Source organism: Salmo trutta, chromosome 30 (assembly GCF_901001165.1).
Source record: "Salmo trutta chromosome 30, fSalTru1.1, whole genome shotgun sequence".
Classification (NCBI taxonomy): Eukaryota; Metazoa; Chordata; class Actinopteri; order Salmoniformes; family Salmonidae; genus Salmo; species Salmo trutta.
The window spans coordinates 22,435,614-22,453,377 of record NC_042986.1 but is presented as its reverse complement, the minus strand read 5'-3'; the positions used below and the strand labels follow the sequence as shown (position 1 = coordinate 22,453,377).

The window sequence follows — 17,764 nt, the reverse complement described above, 5'->3', positions numbered from 1 at the left end:
ATGGAGAGAGAGTCAGGGATGGAGGGAGGCAGGAGAGAGAGTCAGGGATGGAGGGAGACAGAGAGAGAGAGAGAGAGTCAGGGATGGAGGGAGACAGAGAGAGAGAGAGAGACAGTCAGGGATGGGGGGAGACATGGATGGATTTTTATTTTTCCAAGAGAGAGCAGGGATGTGCCTTTTTTTTACATGTATCCTCCATGCATTTCTATGTTGTCCTGATCACATTGGAGAGTGGGGAGAGAGGGAGAGATATTGCAGAGAAAGGGAGAGTTGCAGGTAGAAGAGCAGTGTTCAAAGCAGTGATGTGTCTCAAAATCAGCCCAGTCTCAATGAAGAAACTGGTTCGTCAGAGAGTATTACTGTAGTTGACACATTTCTCTCTCCACTATATGCTCTCTCTCTCTCTCTCTCTCTCTCTCTCCCTATATCTATCTTTCTTTTTCTCTTTGTTTCTCGCTCTCTCTCTCTCTTGCAAACTTTCAAGGAAATTAGCGTAACTTGTTGCTCTGCTGACCTCTTTAAAAGCCACATTAGTCTTTGGTGGACAGAAAGTTCAGTGTGTGTTGTGTTGATACCTAATGTCTGGTTAGGTTGGAGTGCAACACTGGTTGTTTCCCAAATGGCACCCTATTCCCAACATAGTGCACTACTTTTGAACAGGGCCTGTAGGGAATAGGGTGCCATTTGGGACGTAACCCGTATCTGTTGCCTTTTGCCCCAAAACAGTGTGTCCTCCTATAACACTTCCCATGTTATTTCAAGGGCACTGACCACACTTGTTGTGTACGGTGTTTGTTGTGTACGGTGTTTGTGGTCCTTGCTGCCTAGTAGCGCAGTACATCGATGTACTGTAGTGTTGTGTTGAGACTGGAGAGGTCATATTTACCACGCTGTGCTTCACACTGTGTACATTTACACTGCCAAGGACAAGCAGAAACAGCCATGTTAACCCCGCTAGGATATTCCAGCTGCTGCTAACACTATATGGCTGAGTTCCACATAGCATTTGACCAGGACCAGAAGTAGTGTGTTATGTAAGGAATATAGAATATGAGTCATTAGTAGATATTAAAGCTGTGGGTGGGAGAAAGTAGAAGTGTCCACTCTACATGACTTTAGCAGCATGTCTGTCTGTCTGTCTGTCTGTCTGTCTGTCTGTCTGTCTGCACTCTGCATTCCTAGACTACTAATAGTCGTAGTAGTCTGCCATGAAGTGGGGAATGAAACAAAACATCCTCTACTTTGTCTGGTCTCCGTCAACATGCATAGCCACTGTTCTTCAGGGTTAAATGTACTGTCTGTGTGTGTTTGTGTCTTTACTGTACTATAACCCTATTTGTGTTACTCTGTCTGTCAGTCCGTCTGTCTCAGCATCTAGATCTTCACTTGTGCTATTCTGAGTAAATGAACCTATATGTTTGCCATATTGGCATGTTTGGTTTATTTGGATAGGGACAGGTAGCTTACAAATTCATTGACACGTTAAACAATCATTCGATGCGTAGTGCCATCCATAGTGTGTATATCTTACCCTAATTTTCAACATTAGTCTCTAGATGGGTGCTGCTGACAGTACAGTACAGGGATACAGTACAGTACAGGGAGGATACAGTACAGGGATACAGTACAGTACAGGGAGGATACAGTACAGGGATACAGTACAGTACAGGGAGGATACAGTACAGGGAGGATACAGTACAGGGATACAGTACAGGGAGGATACAGTACAGGGAGGATACAGTGAAGGGATACAGTACAGTACAGGGAGGATACAGTACAGGGAGGATACAGTACAGGGATACAGTACAGTAGAGGGAGGATACAGTACAGTACAGGGATACAGTACAGTACAGGGAGGATACAGTACAGGGAGGATACAGTACAGGGATACAGTACAGTACAGGGAGGATACAGTACAGGGAGGATACAGTACAGGGATACAGTACAGTACAGGGAGGATACAGTACAGTGCAGGGAGGATACAGTACAGTACAGGGAGGATACAGTACAGGGATACAGTACAGTACAGGGAGGATACAGTATAGTGAGGATACAGTACAGTAGAGGGAGGATACAGTACAGGGAGGATACAGTACAGTGCAGGGAGGATATAGTACAGTACAGGGATGATACAGTACAGTACAGGGAGGATACAGTACAGGGAGGATACAGTACAGTAGAGGGAGGATACAGTACAGTACAGGGAGGATACAGTACAGTACAGGGAGGATACAGTACAGGGAGGATACAGTACAGGGGGGATACAGTACAGGGAAGATACAGTACAGGGAGGATACAGTTCAGTAGAGGGAGGATACAGTACTGGGAGGATACAGATACAGGAAAGAGCTAGGTGTCGTGTGCCTTTAAGAGCAGCAGAGGAGGGTGACTCTCCCAGCCAGCGACCATGGTCTTGCTGAGGGGGATTTGTGTTGAGCTGGCAGGAATTAGGCTGGCCTTATTCTCCATGCATGAATAGTTTTATACTCAAATAAATGCACGCCGCCTGCCTCCCTCCCTCCGCTGGCCTAACCCACCACCACCGCAGCCTCTCTATCTATCTCTTCCCCATCACTCTCCCATTCTCCTTTTCTATCATCTTCCTTTCCTGCCTTTTTGCTCTTCCCCCTTCCTTCTCCCTCCCTCCCCTCTCTTGCCTCCCTTTCTCTCAATCTCTCTTCATCCCTCTCAGCCTCCACCTCTCGCTCCCTCCTCCCACTCTATCCTCCTCCTCTTGCTCTCCTTTGCTTCATACCCTCTCCTCCTCTTTCCCTCTGTCTTTCTCTCCCTCTCCCTGACCTGCTCTCTACCCCCCTCCTTCTGACCTCCTTCCTAGTTCCTAGCCTCTCTCTATCCCCACACACTGGTCTCTGCTCTCTACCCATACGTCCCTCTGACCTCCTTCCTAGTTCCTAGCCTCTCTCTATCCCCACACACTGGTCTCTACTCTCTACCCATACCTCCCTCTACCATGGAATAACCCACTCTCTCTCTTGCTCCCTTTCTAAATCTCTACCTCCTCACTATCCCTGCCCTTGTTTCTTCCCCACCTCCCCAAGCTCCCTTCCCTCCCTCCTCTCCCTTATCCCCCCCCCCCCCTCCCTCTCTGTCATTGACCTGCTCTATGGCTGTGGCTGTCTCCCCTCCCCTCCCTCATTGGAGGCTTTGGAAAGCTGACCCCAATGCTGCCCCCACTACACGCACGCTCTCCAAACGCTACGTAGGCTTTAAGTCCAAATCTACACACACACACACTGGGAGAGGCACGTGAGCCCCTCTTAGTCCCACTCAGAGGGTTATGCATACAGTCCAGGCAGTGTGTCTGTGAGAATGGGAGTCTGTGTGATGAGGCCAAGCAGAGGTCCATAGGCCCACCCCACCACCACTACACTCTACTAGAGGTGGTGGGGCACTGCCAGCACTGCTCTCAGCTGCACAAGAGATACTACAGTCCCTCCTACTACTAGTCATTGTGTGTGTGTGTGTGTGTGTGTGTGTGTGTGTGTGTGTGTGTGTGTGTGTGTGTGTGTGTGTGTGTGTGTGTGTGTGTTTGACAGAGACAGGGAGGTGGTGGGGCACTGCCAGCACTGCTCTCAGCTGCACAAGAGATACTACAGTCCCTCCTACTACTAGTCAGTGTGTGTGTGTGTGTGTGTGTGTGTGTGTGTGTGTGTGTGTGTGTGTGTGTGTGTGTGTGTGTGTGTGTGTGTGTGTGTGTTTGACAGAGACAGGGAGGTGGTGGGGCACTGCCAGCACTGCTCTCAGCTGCACAAGAGATACTACAGTCCCTCCTACTACTACTCAGTGTGTGTGTGTGTGTGTGTGTGTGTGTGTGTGTGTGTGTGTGTGTGTGTGTGTGTGTGTGTGTGTGTTTGACAGAGACAGGGAGGTAGTGGGGCACTGCCAGCACTGCTCTCAGCTGCACAAGAGATACTACAGTCCCTCCTACTACTAGTCAGTGTGTGTGTGTGTGTGTGTGTGTGTGTGTGTGTGTGTGTGTGTGTGTGTGTGTGTGTGTGTGTGTGTGTGTGTGTGTGTGTGTGTGTGTGTGTGTGTGTGTGTGTGTTTGACAGAGACAGGGAGGTGGTGGGGCACTGCCAGCACTGCTCTCAGCTGCACAAGAGATACTACAGTCCCTCCTACTACTAGTCAGTGTGTGTGTGTGTGTGTGTGTGTGTGTGTGTGTGTGGTGTGTGTGTGTGTGTGTGTGTGTGTGTGTGTGTGTGTGTGTGTGTGTGTGTGTGTGTGTGTGTGTGTGTGTGTGTTTGACAGAGACAGGGAGGTGGTGGGGCACTGCCAGCACTGCTCTCAGCTGCACAAGAGATACTACAGTCCCTCCTACTACTACTCAGTGTGTGTGTGTGTGTGTGTGTGTGTGTGTGTGTGTGTGTGTGTGTGTGTTTGACAGAGACAGGGAGGTAGTGGGGCACTGCCAGCACTGCTCTCAGCTGCACAAGAGATACTACAGTCCCTCCTACTACTAGTCAGTGTGTGTGTGTGTGTGTGTGTGTGTGTGTGTGTGTGTGTGTGTGTGTGTGTGTGTGTGTGTGTGTGTGTGTTTGACAGAGACAGTGAGGTGGTGGGGCACTGCCAGCACTGCTCTCAGCTGCACAAGAGATACTACAGTCCCTCCTACTACTAGTCATTGTGTGTGTGTGTGTGTGTGTGTGTGTGTGTGTGTGTGTGTGTGTGTGTGTGTGTGTGTGTGTGTGTGTGTGTGTGTGTGTGTGTGTGTGTGTGTGTGTGTGTGTGTGTGTGTGTTTGACAGAGACAGGGACAAGGAGGACTGTGGAAAACAAAAACACACAGCCATCCATCAGTGTGGTTCAGTGGCAGAGCCATGCACTAAACAATCACTTATTTAGGAGCTGCCGCTGGTTGAGTAAAGAAGCTAGCTGCTCGCCACAGGCTGATGGATGGGAGGGCACCACTTTCTCTGGTGGGGAGAGAGGAGGGGAGGGATGTGTGTGTGTAGAGACAAGTAGACAAGCTGAGCTCATGGATGGCCAGACTTGGTGTTAGTTTGCCTGGTTGTATGGTGTGCAGTGTTGTACGGTGTAGCCTACAGCGTGTGACTGGGGTACAGGGGAGGTGGCGGTGCTGTCCTCCCTGTGCTTCCCTCTCTCTGCTCTCTAACTCAGAGTGCCCTGCTTTCATGAATAAGTATCACTGGCTGCCTAGCCGTGGTCCTGCTTGGATGGCTTTAATGAACTAACTCACAGCACCATAGCACACGTCTCTCTGCCTGTCTCTCTGCCTGTCTCTCTGCCTGTCTCTCTGCCTGCCTGCTGCACCATGGCTGTAACACTACTGAGTGCACTATATAGCCATCACACTGAGTGTTCCATGGGCATCCTTCCATGGGCATCCTTCCATGGGCATCCTTCCATGGCCATTCATACTGACTACAACAGCTCTCTCTACTGCTAATTGACGGTACTGACACACTGAGGCCTTGGCTGGGTAGAGGCTGGGATTCATACTCAAGGTGTGATGTAGGCTACACATATTTCCCCTCCCTCTATAAATGTCTGGAGCTGGTGTTGTCTGATGATGATTCTACCAGTCTAACTGGTGTCAGTCCCTGTGTGTTTCCAGTGTGGTGTTCTGATGATGATTCTACCAGTCTAACTGGTGTCAGTGCCTGTGTGTTTCCAGTGTGGTGTTCTGATGATTCTACCAGTCTAACTGGTGTCAGTCCCTGTGTGTTTCCAGTGTGGTGTTCTGGTGATTCTACCAGTCTAACTGGTGTCAGTCTCTGTGTGTTTCCAGTGTGGTGTTCTGGTGATTCTACCAGTCTAACTGGTGTCAGTCCCTGTGTGTTTCCAGTGTGGTGTTCTGATGATTCTACCAGTCTAACTGGTGTCAGTCCCTGTGTGTTTCCAGCGTGGTGTTCTGATGATTCTACCAGTCTAACTGGTGTCAGTCCCTGTGTGTTTCCAGTGTGGTGTTCTGGTGATTCTACCAGTCTAACTGGTGTCAGTCCCTGTGTGTTTCCAGTGTGGTGTTCTGATGATGATTCTACCAGTCTAACTGGTATCAGTCCCTGTGTGTTTCCAGTGTGGTGTTCTGATGATTCTACCAGTCTAACTGGTGTCAGTCCCTGTGTGTTTCCAGTGTGGTGTTCTGGTGATTCTACCAGTCTAACTGGTGTCAGTCCCTGTGTGTTTCCAGTGTGGTGTTCTGATGATTCTACCAGTCTAACTGGTGTCAGTCCCTGTGTGTTTCCAGTGTGGTGTTCTGGTGATTCTACCAGTCTAACTGGTGTCAGTCCCTGTGTGTTTCCAGCGTGGTGTTCTGATGATTCTACCAGTCTAACTGGTGTCAGTCCCTGTGTGTTTCCAGTGTGGTGTTCTGGTGATTCTACCAGTCTAACTGGTATCCGTCCCTGTGTTTCCACAGATGACTCATCCTCGGAGAGCGGCAGCGGGAACGGAATGCACACCATGACCCTTCCGTCTGCAGGCGGGGCTGCCCCGGGGTCTGAGAGGTGCATGGGGGGAACCCCCTACAGGAAGGTGGTAAACGGCAACAGGCCCCCGGCCCCGCTGGACTTCAGCACCACCTCCTCATCTTCATCGTCCGAGGACCAACAGGCTCCAGTCAACCTGAGTGAGACCAGGCTGCCTGGGTCTGCCCTGATGGGCCCCTTCCAGCTCGACCCCCCAGACGAGCTGCGCAGGAAGTACCCCGTCAAGCCTCTCGCCCATGCCGCTGAGCTGCGCCTGGACAGAGACTCGATCAGGGACTATGGCAGCAAGGTGGGGTCTTCTGCCCAGACCTGTGTCTGAAAATATTTGAAATACGTTAGCTGAGATTGATTAAGTTTCCCTGGTGCAATGAACCAATAGAATAGGATGCAAAACCGCAAGCCTCGCCCATCTGGCACTCTAGGCAGACTTAAACAAACGGTAAAAGTATTTGAAACATTTCAAGTAGTATTTGACCCCAGGTCTAATGGTGATACATTACACACAAAGTGATAATGTTGAGCAATGAGCCCACCAGGACAGTGTGAGTAACAGCTCAGTGTGCCATTGTTATAGATGACTACTGTCTTGCTATGACCAACTATGAAGGATGAGGTCTGCACAAGAAGATGAGGTTATTTGCCAGGGCATTGCACAAAGCTGTAAAGTTTCCATTGAGATCTCGCCAAACTGCAATTACTTATACATTTCCTGTGGATGGAGAATGAATAGACGCCATTTCGAGAACGTTCTCAGTTCGTAATCCAAGACACCAGTCTTGACAGAAAACCAGCAAGACAATGTGCATGAGAGCAGTGAGAGTTGCTGTGCCAGGAGTAGTGTTGCTGTACAGGAGTCAGTGGAGGACAGTATGAAAGCAGAGAGGGGATAAAAGGTTCTTCTTTCCTGCTCTCTGGCTATTCAATGAGACACACACTTCATCATGCTCTGACAATGCGCTGTTTTCCTTGAAAGCATCTTATTTGCATTGGAAGGATCAGACAAATAGAACTGTTTAGCCACAACAACATCTAGCAGTGTTTTGTGTCTCACTGTCATCAGTGTTCCTCACCATTGAGATTGTACCAGGTGCTTTGACTGTCACCTAGCATACAGACTGAGTGAAAACCTTACCCCGGCTTTGTGTCTGTATTTCTTTGTCTGTGCTTATTCTGTGTGTGTGTGTGTGTGTGGTGTGTGTGCACCTGTGCGTGTGTTTTGATGTGTATGTGTGACAGTCTCCTCAGTACAGCTCAGGAAGCTACGACTCATTGAAGATGGAGACATGTGCCGAGGACCTGACCGTGACCAGAGGCGTGGCGGTGGCAGACGACGATGACGATGATGATCACGACGACAGTGACAAGACCAACGACACGGAGGGCATGGACCCCGAGAGACTAAAGGCCTTCAACGTAAGAGCTCCTCTGACCTTTACATGACCTTCACCTCAGGAACACTGGAAGCAGCAGAGCAGACACACACCTTTTTTTCTACAGGATTTTTGTAATCTTCTTTTTAGATGTTTGTGCGTCTGTTTGTGGACGAGAACCTGGACCGCATGGTGCCCATCTCAAAGCAGCCCAAGGAGAAGATCCAGGCCATCATCGAGTCGTGTAGCCGCCAGTTCCCAGAGTTCGAGCTGCGCGCTCGCAAGCGCATCCGCACCTACCTCAAATCCTGCCGCCGAATGAAGAAGAACGGCATGGAGGTAAGTAGCACATCTATCATACCTCCTCTCTCATTCCTACTGTCTTTCATCCCTCCATCTCTGTCTCTCTCTCTCATTTCTACTCTCTTTCATCCCTCCATCTCTGCCTCTCATTCCTACTGCCTTTCATCCCTCCATCTCTGTCTCTCTTTCTTACTCTCTTTCATCCCTCCATCTCTGTCTCTCTCGTTCCTACTCTCTTTCATCCCTCCATCTCTCTCTCATTCCTATTCTTTCATCCCTTCATCTCTCTCTCTCATTCCTACTCTCTTTCATCCCTCCATCTCTCTCTCTCATTCCTACTCTCTTTCATCCCTCCATCTCTGTCTCTCTCTCATTCCTACTGTCTTTCATCCCTCCATCTCTGTCTCTCTCTCTCATTTCTACTCTCTTTCATCCCTCCATCTCTGCCTCTCATTCCTACTGCCTTTCATCCCTCCATCTCTGTCTCTCTTTCTTACTCTCTTTCATCCCTCCATCTCTGTCTCTCTCGTTCCTACTGTCTTTCATCCCTCCATCTCTGCCTCTCATTCCTACTGCCTTTCATCCCTCCATCTCTGTCTCTCTTTCCTACTCTCTTTCATCCCTCCATCTCTCTCTCATTCCTATTCTTTCATCCCTTCATCTCTCTCTCTCATTCCTACTCTCTTTCATCCCTCCATCTCTGTCTCTCTCTCATTCCTACTCTTTCATCCCTCCATCTCTGTCTCTCTCTCATTCCTACTCTCTTTCATCCCTCCATCTCTGTCTCTCTCTCATTCCTACTCTTTCATCCCTCCATCTCTGTCTCTCTCTCATTCCTACTCTCTTTCATCCCTCCATCTCTCTCTCTCATTCCTACTCTCTTTCATCCCTCCATCTCTGTCTCTCTCTCATTTCTACTCTATTGCATCCCTCTATCTCTGTCTCTCATTCCTACTCTCTTTCATCCCTCCATATCTCTCTCTCATTCCTACTCTTTCATCCCTCCATCTCTGTCTCTCTCTCATTCCTACTGTTTTTCATCCCTCCATCTCTGTCTCTCTCTCATTCCTACTCTGTTGCATCCCTCCATCTCTGTCTCTCATTCCTACTCTCTTTCATCCCTCCATCTCTGTCTCTCATTCCTACTCTCTTTCATCCCTCCATCTGTCTCTCATTCCTACTCTCTTTCATCCCTCCATCTCTCTCTCTCATTCCTTCTCTTTCATCCCTCCATCTCTCTCTCATTCCTACTCTCTTTCATCCCTCCATCTCTCTCTCATTCCTACTCTCTTTCAACCCTCCATCTCTGTCTCATTCCTACTCTCTTTCATCCCTCCATCTCTCTCTCTCTCATTCCTACTCTCTTTCATCCCTCCATCTCTCTCTCTCATTCCTACTCTTTCATCCCTCCATCTCTGTCTCTCTCTCATTCCTCATTCTGTGTGTGGCGGGTCTAGATGTACCATACCTATCTAGCCTCTCTCTCTCATCCCTCCCTCCCTTATGGTCCTGTGTGTGGCTGGTCTGGTAGCCATTTGCCCTCTCCCCCTCCATCCCCCATGTATAGACGATGTCTGGGCTCTGTCTAGCAACAGTACTCCCATAGGATTCATCATCATTGATTTTTTTTTTGCTGGTTTGTATCTCCATTGGTTCTTAGATCAGGATATAATACTTTTGTTTTGTTCCTTACCTGGTAAAATATTCTGTTGAAAATGTAGTCAGTGCTCATGTGTCTGGTTAGGAAGGAGACTATCTAGTACAACTTCATCTATAACTTTTTGTAATGAGCAGGTGCATCTGAAAATGTTCTGTATTATTAGTGTTGTATATGCTCTTTACTGCCCCCCTGTGGTCAATGGGTTCTTTACTGCCCCCCTGTGGTCAATGGGTTCTTTACTGCCCCCCTGTGGTTAATGGGCTCTTTACTGCCCCCCTGTGGTCAATGGGCTCTTTACTGCCCCCCTGTGGTCAATGGGTTCTTTACTGCCCCCCTGTGGTCAATGGGTTCTTTACTGCCCCCCTGTGGTCAATGGGTTCTTTACTGCCCCCCTGTGGTTAATGGGCTCTTTACTGCCCCCCTGTGGTCAATGGGTTCTTTACTGCCCCCCTGTGGTCAATGGGCTCTTTACTGCCCCCCTGTGGTCAATGGGCTCTTTACTGCCCCCCTGTGGTCAATGGGCTCTTTACTGCCCCCCTGTGGTCAATGGGCTCTTTACTGCCCCCCTGTGGTCAATGGGCTCTTTACTGCCTCCCTGTGGTCAATGGGCTCTTTATTGCCCCCCTGTGGTCAATGGGCTCTTTACTGCCCCCCTGTGGTCAATGGGCTCTTTACTGCCCCCCTGTGGTCAATGGGTTCTTTACTGCCCCCCTGTGGTCAATGGGCTCTTTACTGCCCCCCTGTGGTCAATGGGTTCTTTACTGCCACCCCTGTGGTCAATGGGTTCTTTACTGCCCCCCTGTGGTCAATGGGTTCTTTACTGCCTCCCTGTGGTCAATGGGTTCTTTACTGCCTCCCTGTGGTCAATGGGTTATTTTCATACAATGTTGGGATGTTCACATTATAGTGCCTACTGTGTACACACTACTGTATTCAGTGTTGATTATTCTGGCAAGAATTCAAGCAAAGCATAACTGTCTATTCTTAAGCAAACTGCAGACAGTAATGGCTATAACAAGCATTATTCAACCTTAAAAAGGGTACTCTGCTCTGACGTGGGGATGAATTTGTGCTGATTGTTTCTCCCCTGCCAGACACGACCCACCCCACCTCACCTCACCTCAGCCATGGCTGAGAACATCTTGGCAGCCGCCTGTGAGAGCGAGACACGCAAGGCTGCCAAGAGGATGCGGCTAGATGTCTACCAGGCACATGTGAGTGCTCTGTGTGTGTGTGTGTGTGTGTGTGTGTGTGTGTGTGTGTGTGTGTGTGTGTGTGTGTGTGTGTGTGTGTGTGTGTGTGTGTGTGTGTGTGTGTGTGTGTGTGTGTGTGTGTGTGTGTGTATTTTCTCAGGTGGGTGGATGTACTGTGGATGTTTTCCAATAGCCAATGGCGAAGTCTGTTCTTCTTAACCTTGAGTATATTATATACTTGGAAGTGGGACTGAACTCTCTCGTCTCGTCTCCCCCCAGGAGGAGCACATAGCACTTGACAAGCCCAGTTCTCGCGAGCCAGCCTCCCTGGCCCACTCTGCCTACTCCCTGGCCGCCTCAGCCTACTCCCAGGACCAGCTCTACATCAACGGTGGGCTCAACTACAGTTACCGTGGTTACGGGGGCCTGGGAGCAAGCATGCAACACCCTGTCTCCTTGACAACCGCCACTGCTCAGAGCAACGGTGAGAGAGGTTGCTTCACATCTTTGATTGGCCAGCGAATGGCATCTTAGAGTAGCAGCATACCTTAGCTTACCTGAAGCATGCTGCTTGTACTGTAGCAGCATACCTTAGCTTACCTGAAGCATGCTGCTTGAACTGTAGCAGCATACCTTAGCTTCCCTGAAGCATGCTGCTTGTACTGTAGCAGCATACCTTAGCTTACCTGAAGCATGCTGCTTGTACTGTAGCAGCATACCTTAGCTTCCCTGAAGCATGCTGCTTGTACTGTAGCAGCATACCTTAGCTTACCTGAAGCATGCTGCTTGTACTGTAGCAGCATACCTTAGCTTCCCTGAAGCATGCTGCTTGTACTGTAGCAGCATACCTTAGCTTCCCTGAAGCATGCTGCTTGTACTGTAGCAGCATACCTTAGCTTCCCTGAAGCATGCTGCTTGTACTGTAGCAGCATACCTTAGCTTCCCTGAAGCATGCTGCTTGTACTGTAGCAGCATACCTTAGCTTACCTGAAGCATGCTGCTTGTACTGTAGCAGCATACCTTAGCTTCCCTGAAGCATGCTGCTTGTACTGTAGCAGCATACCTTAGCTTACCTGAAGCATGCTGCTTGTACTGTAGCAGCATACCTTAGCTTCCCTGAAGCATGCTGCTTGTACTGTAGCAGCATACCTTAGCTTCCCTGAAGCATGCTGCTTGTACTGTAGCAGCATACCTTAGCTTCCCTGAAGCATGCTGCTTGTACTGTAGCAGCATACCTTAGCTTCCCTGAAGCATGCTGCTTGTACTGTAGCAGCATACCTTAGCTTACCTGAAGCATGCTGCTTGTACTGTAGCAGCAGCACTGGCCTAGTTAAGAATGAACTGAGACGTATTGAAACATATCCAGAATGGGAAATCAATTCCATATTTAAATAATGCCCATATTTGGACGTAGCAAACATTTACAAACATACAGGTGGAACTCATCTAAAATATATTTCCTACTGTTGATAAGTGGATAAGAATGCATATTTACAATTTCTAAGAGTTACATTTGTAGTAAAATGCCCCCAGTAGGTGTCTTCATTGAAGTGTGTTTTTCCCCAGGCCCTACTGACCTCAGCATGAAGTCCCTGGTGTCCAACTCGTCATCGGCCAGCTCCAACAGCCACGGGCGGAGCGGTGGCGGCGGAGGGAGCGGGGCCTCGGCACAGCTCAGCCCCACGGAGATCATAGCCGTGCGTCAGCTCATCGCCGGCTACCGCGAGTCAGCCGCCTTCCTGCTCCGCTCGGCCGACGAGCTGGAGACCCTGATCCTGCAGCAGAACTGAGATGAAAACTCCATCTCCCCCCGACTCCCTCCTTCTCCCTCTCTCACTCCAACTCTCCCACACGAACCCTAACTAACCGACCAACCACTCTCGCACTCAGCAAATCCATCCGTCCGTGATTCGTCCTCCTCCACCAACCTTTACATTCTCCTCATCGCCAGGAAAAGAAGGCATGCAACAGTGCTACCTTCCTCTAGTCTAATAATCCAAACCCCCTTGATTGTTTTGGCATTAGTGCGTGGAGAGAAAGAGCACTGTCTGTGACCACTTTGGAACAGCGTTTCTCCCTCTCTTCAACCACCTGTAAAGGAACGCGCTCCCTCCCAATCATAACAGCTCTCTCTCACTCCCACAGCTCTGTGGAAAGAAGAGGGATGACACAGAGAGTCGGAAATTAGTCTACCTAGTGTGGGGGAGAGAGTGGTGGGGCTGGTGCACTGGAGAACACTGAAGGGTTGTGCTGTAATGAGAGAAGAGCGCCCCCTTGTGTACGAATAAAATAAGTGGATCCTTTTTGTGTGCCAGGAAGCTCATGTGCTGCAGTACACAGATCCCCTAAACAACCTTCGCCATCCCCAATAACAATGAAAGCGAGACTCCCTGATTAGTTCAAAGAAAAATCCTTTGATTTGAATCAGTGTTTTTTTGAAGCCTGTAGAATATTTACGTTTGTTTGGCACCGTTCCGAGCTACTGAAAAGGGGTGTTGACTGATCTGAAAGAGAGCACTAACTATAAGACACTGAACTACTTTGTTAATGAAAAGAGGCTAAGGAAGAAGACTGGGGGGGAAAAATAACTTGTCGCGCTCGCTGTAAATAAGCTCTCTGTGTCCTAAAGCACTTTCCCCTGATTCAGACGTCACCTACCCATTGAGTAATAAAGACCGTGATGTCCCGGGAGCAACACTTTAACTTATGCATTATGGAGACGCCATCTTTTCCACATGGAAATACCTCAGATCTACCAACCAACCGTTCTAGTACTTCATTCATACTGGGTGCCGTTATCATACAGCGCTCACCAGTTACTGCCTGATGTGTTCAGTGTTTTCAAAGACCTGCAGGAAGCAACGTCTTAGCCATTTCAAGAAGAAAAAATATTGTAACTATAGTTCAAATTTGATCCCAAACAAAGTATTGTTTGTCCCGTTATTTGTGCACTGTATATATTCAGTCCATATTTGATTCTAGAAGCATCAGTAAAGTGAAGGACTGGGGGCAAGGAAGTATGTCCTGTGGGAGACTGAACCTCTCTGAAGGTAGCTGGAGATTTTTTCCCAGAGGCCTCCATGTTTTCCACCCCCCTGGTGGCTCAATGCTCCCCCATCAATTCCAGGTTTTGGTTTGTCCCGATCTGGTTGTCAACACTCATCACTCGATGATACTGTCTCTTCTGGGTCTGGTTCTGCATTCCTCTCTCTAACCTACCCCCCTCCTCCGGACCTATACCCCCCCCATCCCCTTCTCCCCCCTGACCTTACCTGAGCTCCATCCAGCTTAGTTCTGGACCTTGGTTCTGGGAGGAATTCTGTATTTCTTTGTCTATTGACTCTTTGAGATGGCCATTAATCCACGCTGCTGCTATATGGACCGGACTTTTGCCACAGACCTATAACCTCAAGTCAGGACGCCAGCCTCCTGCACAACCAGAGCACCTCAAGACAACAACACAAACAAAAAGAAGCAAAAACTACTCGAGACGGATAAGAGACAAACATTTCATTTTTGAAAACGACATGCCATCCCAGTCAGTTGTTTCTCTCTGCTACTAGGCACTCTGGTTGACCTTTTTGTTCTTTCATAAGGCTGTGTTGTTTTTACATTCACTTTTTCCTTTGTAGTTTTCTTCATGAGTTTGAACCTCTGGAGGCATCAAAGGATCAATGTGCTTCTCTTGCAGCCACTCACAAGGGTGATCTGGGCCTATCTATCTTACTGTACAATGTGTGGCCAAAGTCTGTGAGATTTGTACCTTTTTAGAATGAGAGAAAAAAAGAAGCTAAATGTTTCTTCAAGAGGCAAGCCTGAAGGGGCTCATTGTTGTGTCACTGTAATTTGCTCCCTTTTGCACACTGAAGCAACAGAAATCTGTGACGAAGGCCCTGCTTGTTCAGGGCACCATCTTGCACGGGCGAGGTGTGTCCTACTAAAGGAAAGAGGAAGAGTATCGCAATGCAGTTGATAATCATCACATTCCTGGCCCTTGACTGCATAGTGTTAATGAAAAGAGGCTATCTGAGCCCAAAGTGCGAGTTGTACAACGCATCACATATGACCACCTCTATTGTGTAAAAGAAAGCCATTGATTTAGGTGAACTAGCTCTGTGGCCTGTGAGAGGTCATGTCTAGAAGGGATTCCCCTAATGTCAAAGTGATGTCAAAACATAGATATTCGAGTCACATCAGGGAGAATTTTTGCATTTTAGCTAACCCTAACTATTTTCCTAACCTTAACCTGCTGCATAAGTTCTCCTAACCTGCTATGAAAAGTCACTAATGACATTAGCGGCATCCCATCTAGTTAAGACCCCTGTGAGAGATTGAATGGAGCACTGGGCTCACTGGCGACACTCTGAACCACAGAACAACACCTTGATCTATCCGCCTAGCATACATGTGCAATGTCAAATCTGATCTCCATAATGAGTACAAAATCATTAAGAAAACCTTCTCTTTTTTTTTTTTATGTTATGGAAATAGTATGCCTATATAGAAAGTAGAAAATGAAGTCCAAGAAGTCCTCTTTATCTCAGAGCAAGCTCTTGATTGAATCTGCTTAGTGGGTAAAAAAATGACAAACACAAGAGAAATATGCAAAATGACCAGTCAAGAGGAAACCTCCCTCACTGTGTTCTCTCTCAATGTGACTTTGATGGCTTCAAAATGTGTTTTCTTATTAGTATCGCCCTCATTTCTGCGGATCCATCCTTCACTCTGCTCATGCCCTGGGGTCTTACAAGTCTCTCAGTACAGTAGATGAATATGATGGGGAGGGGGCTAGAATTAACTTAGAAGGGGATTCTCTTCATCCTTATTCACTTCAGTCTTAAAACTGCCTTTTTTGCCAGGTTTGAGGTTTCAAAGGATTGCCAGACAAGTAGTACACGCAGTGCTGTGGCCAAACTGTACATAGTGCTGTAATTTATGATCTTACAGAGCAGTTGCTAGAGACAGTTTTGCCGTCCTCTGTATTTCCCTACTACCCCAGGTCAACACAGAGCGATGGATGGATCCTACCTCTTTAGAAATGACCAGTTGAGCGCTGCTGAATTTTGTACTGTCACATGCCACAAACGTCTGCTATATAGTTTAGTGGAAAAAAGAAGAAGATTGTGAAAGTTATGCATTTGTAATATAGACGAGGGACAATTAAATGTATCGCTAAGAAGGTGGTAAGAGATTATATAGTAAAGCTCTCGCTAAATACTCCTCCCTCCTCCTCCGTTTGCACCTCTGGGGTTTGCTCTGTAGTTTCTCACAGACAGCTACATACGTTAAGAAAACATACTGTAAAAATAGGCAAAAGACAATCTTGGAAATATGTAACTTGCTCACTGTTTAATTTCCATTCCTTTCTGTTTGCAGCTATTGTATACAGTGCATCTTGGAGTATTTTAGCCATAATCACAGCATTCTTACTCAAACTTCTGGCTCCTTAACGGCGGTGGAGCGCTCATAGTGGCCCACTGTCGATACACATTTTCTATTTTTAGTATTATTTTATACATATTTTGTAGTGCAAGTCAGTGGTATTATCAAATAATATTTTGTACAATACCAACATCTCAAGTGAAGTTACTCTGTATGCCTATACTGTACATTCCAAACAAGGATGTCAACTCATTAAACAACCAACCTGACCAGCTTCACGTTTAGTGATCTGACCTCTGTGCCCAACACAAAACCCACACCCTAACAAATGCTTGAGCGAGTGCTCTCGGTTAAGATTAGTATTGTTGACCTTGTGATTAGCTTCAAACATGTTGTTGATTGGAGACATGATTATTCTCCTGCTTAGGGCCAAAAAGACTTGACATGCCAGAGAACGTGCCAACCAAGCACAGACCAAGTTTGCAACCTTAGCCATGGCCTTCATGAAACTCCCCCCTCTCAGACTACTGCATGTATCTCTCCCCGTGGGAATGCTATGCAGCAGTGTCAGCACTTCAGTGAAGGGGCAGTGTTTTGAGTGTGGGAAAGGTGTGATCCCCTTAACCCTGATCATACTGTTTTAAGCGCCAACTGACATTGGACCTCAATGACTTTACAAATGTCACCCCCCAACAGAGATGGTTCCACTCAGACAGGAGCAAAAATATGTGTGGTGCTGGTCAGGGTACCGCAAATGAACACACATTTTAAAACAAGTATCTGCTTTGGTCAGATGTATAGCTCGACATAAAAACAAGAAAGGAGAAAAAAAAGGCTGAACTTTTTATTTTTCTATCAGGGCAGTGTACAGCTACAGTCAAATGAAAATACTTTTTCCCACCATAGTGTGTTTTATTTTATAATTTGGTGGTGCTTTGGATTCCTCGGTTCTGTTTTAGGTTTTCCTCTTTACCTACTGTACCAGAAGCTGATTGTCTTTCTCAGTTTTGATTTGTACCTACTACCAATGTGAAACTGTATTTTCCTCCTGATTTTGGACTCAGTGGAAGTGTGATGTTTACATGTACAGATTTTTGCTATTCTTTTTTGTTGTTTTGTTTCATTTGGTCATTTTTCTCCACCCTGTTTGAAGTTAATCTGATACCTTGTACATTGATGGGAAATGGGACCATGTCTAAATGAGGTTAATGTCACATGGACACATATTTAGAAACTGGTGTGGGAGAGCTGTGTGCTTGGCTTAAGGAATGCCCTCTCCTAAGCTGACCTGATACACACAAACCAGTGAGTCACAGTGAACTGAAGCTCTGGTGTGACCACTTTACCAATATACTTTACCAATTTGTTCCTCAGTGAATTATAA

At 47.5% G+C, this 17,764-nt stretch overlaps 1 protein-coding gene across 5 annotated transcripts in view; it reads left to right on the top strand.

The window, feature by feature from the left end:
* LOC115168283 (nucleolar protein 4-like) overlaps positions 1 to 17,197 on the top strand; it is a 161,361-nt gene extending 144,164 nt beyond the window's left edge. For 4 of the 5 annotated variants that reach the window (XM_029723414.1, XM_029723413.1, XM_029723417.1 and 1 more), the window contains 6 exons: positions 6,403 to 6,761; positions 7,709 to 7,885; positions 7,993 to 8,181; positions 10,900 to 11,019; positions 11,278 to 11,482; positions 12,565 to 17,197. In XM_029723414.1, coding sequence (XP_029579274.1) covers positions 6,403 to 6,761; positions 7,709 to 7,885; positions 7,993 to 8,181; positions 10,900 to 11,019; positions 11,278 to 11,482; positions 12,565 to 12,788 — 1,274 coding nt within the window. In that variant the 3' untranslated portion in view covers positions 12,789 to 17,197. The remainder of the gene's footprint in view (positions 1 to 6,402; positions 6,762 to 7,708; positions 7,886 to 7,992; positions 8,182 to 10,899; positions 11,020 to 11,277; positions 11,483 to 12,564) is intronic. The other variant, XM_029723415.1, reaches the window with a different exon arrangement.
* The last annotated feature ends 567 nt before the right edge of the window (positions 17,198 to 17,764 follow it).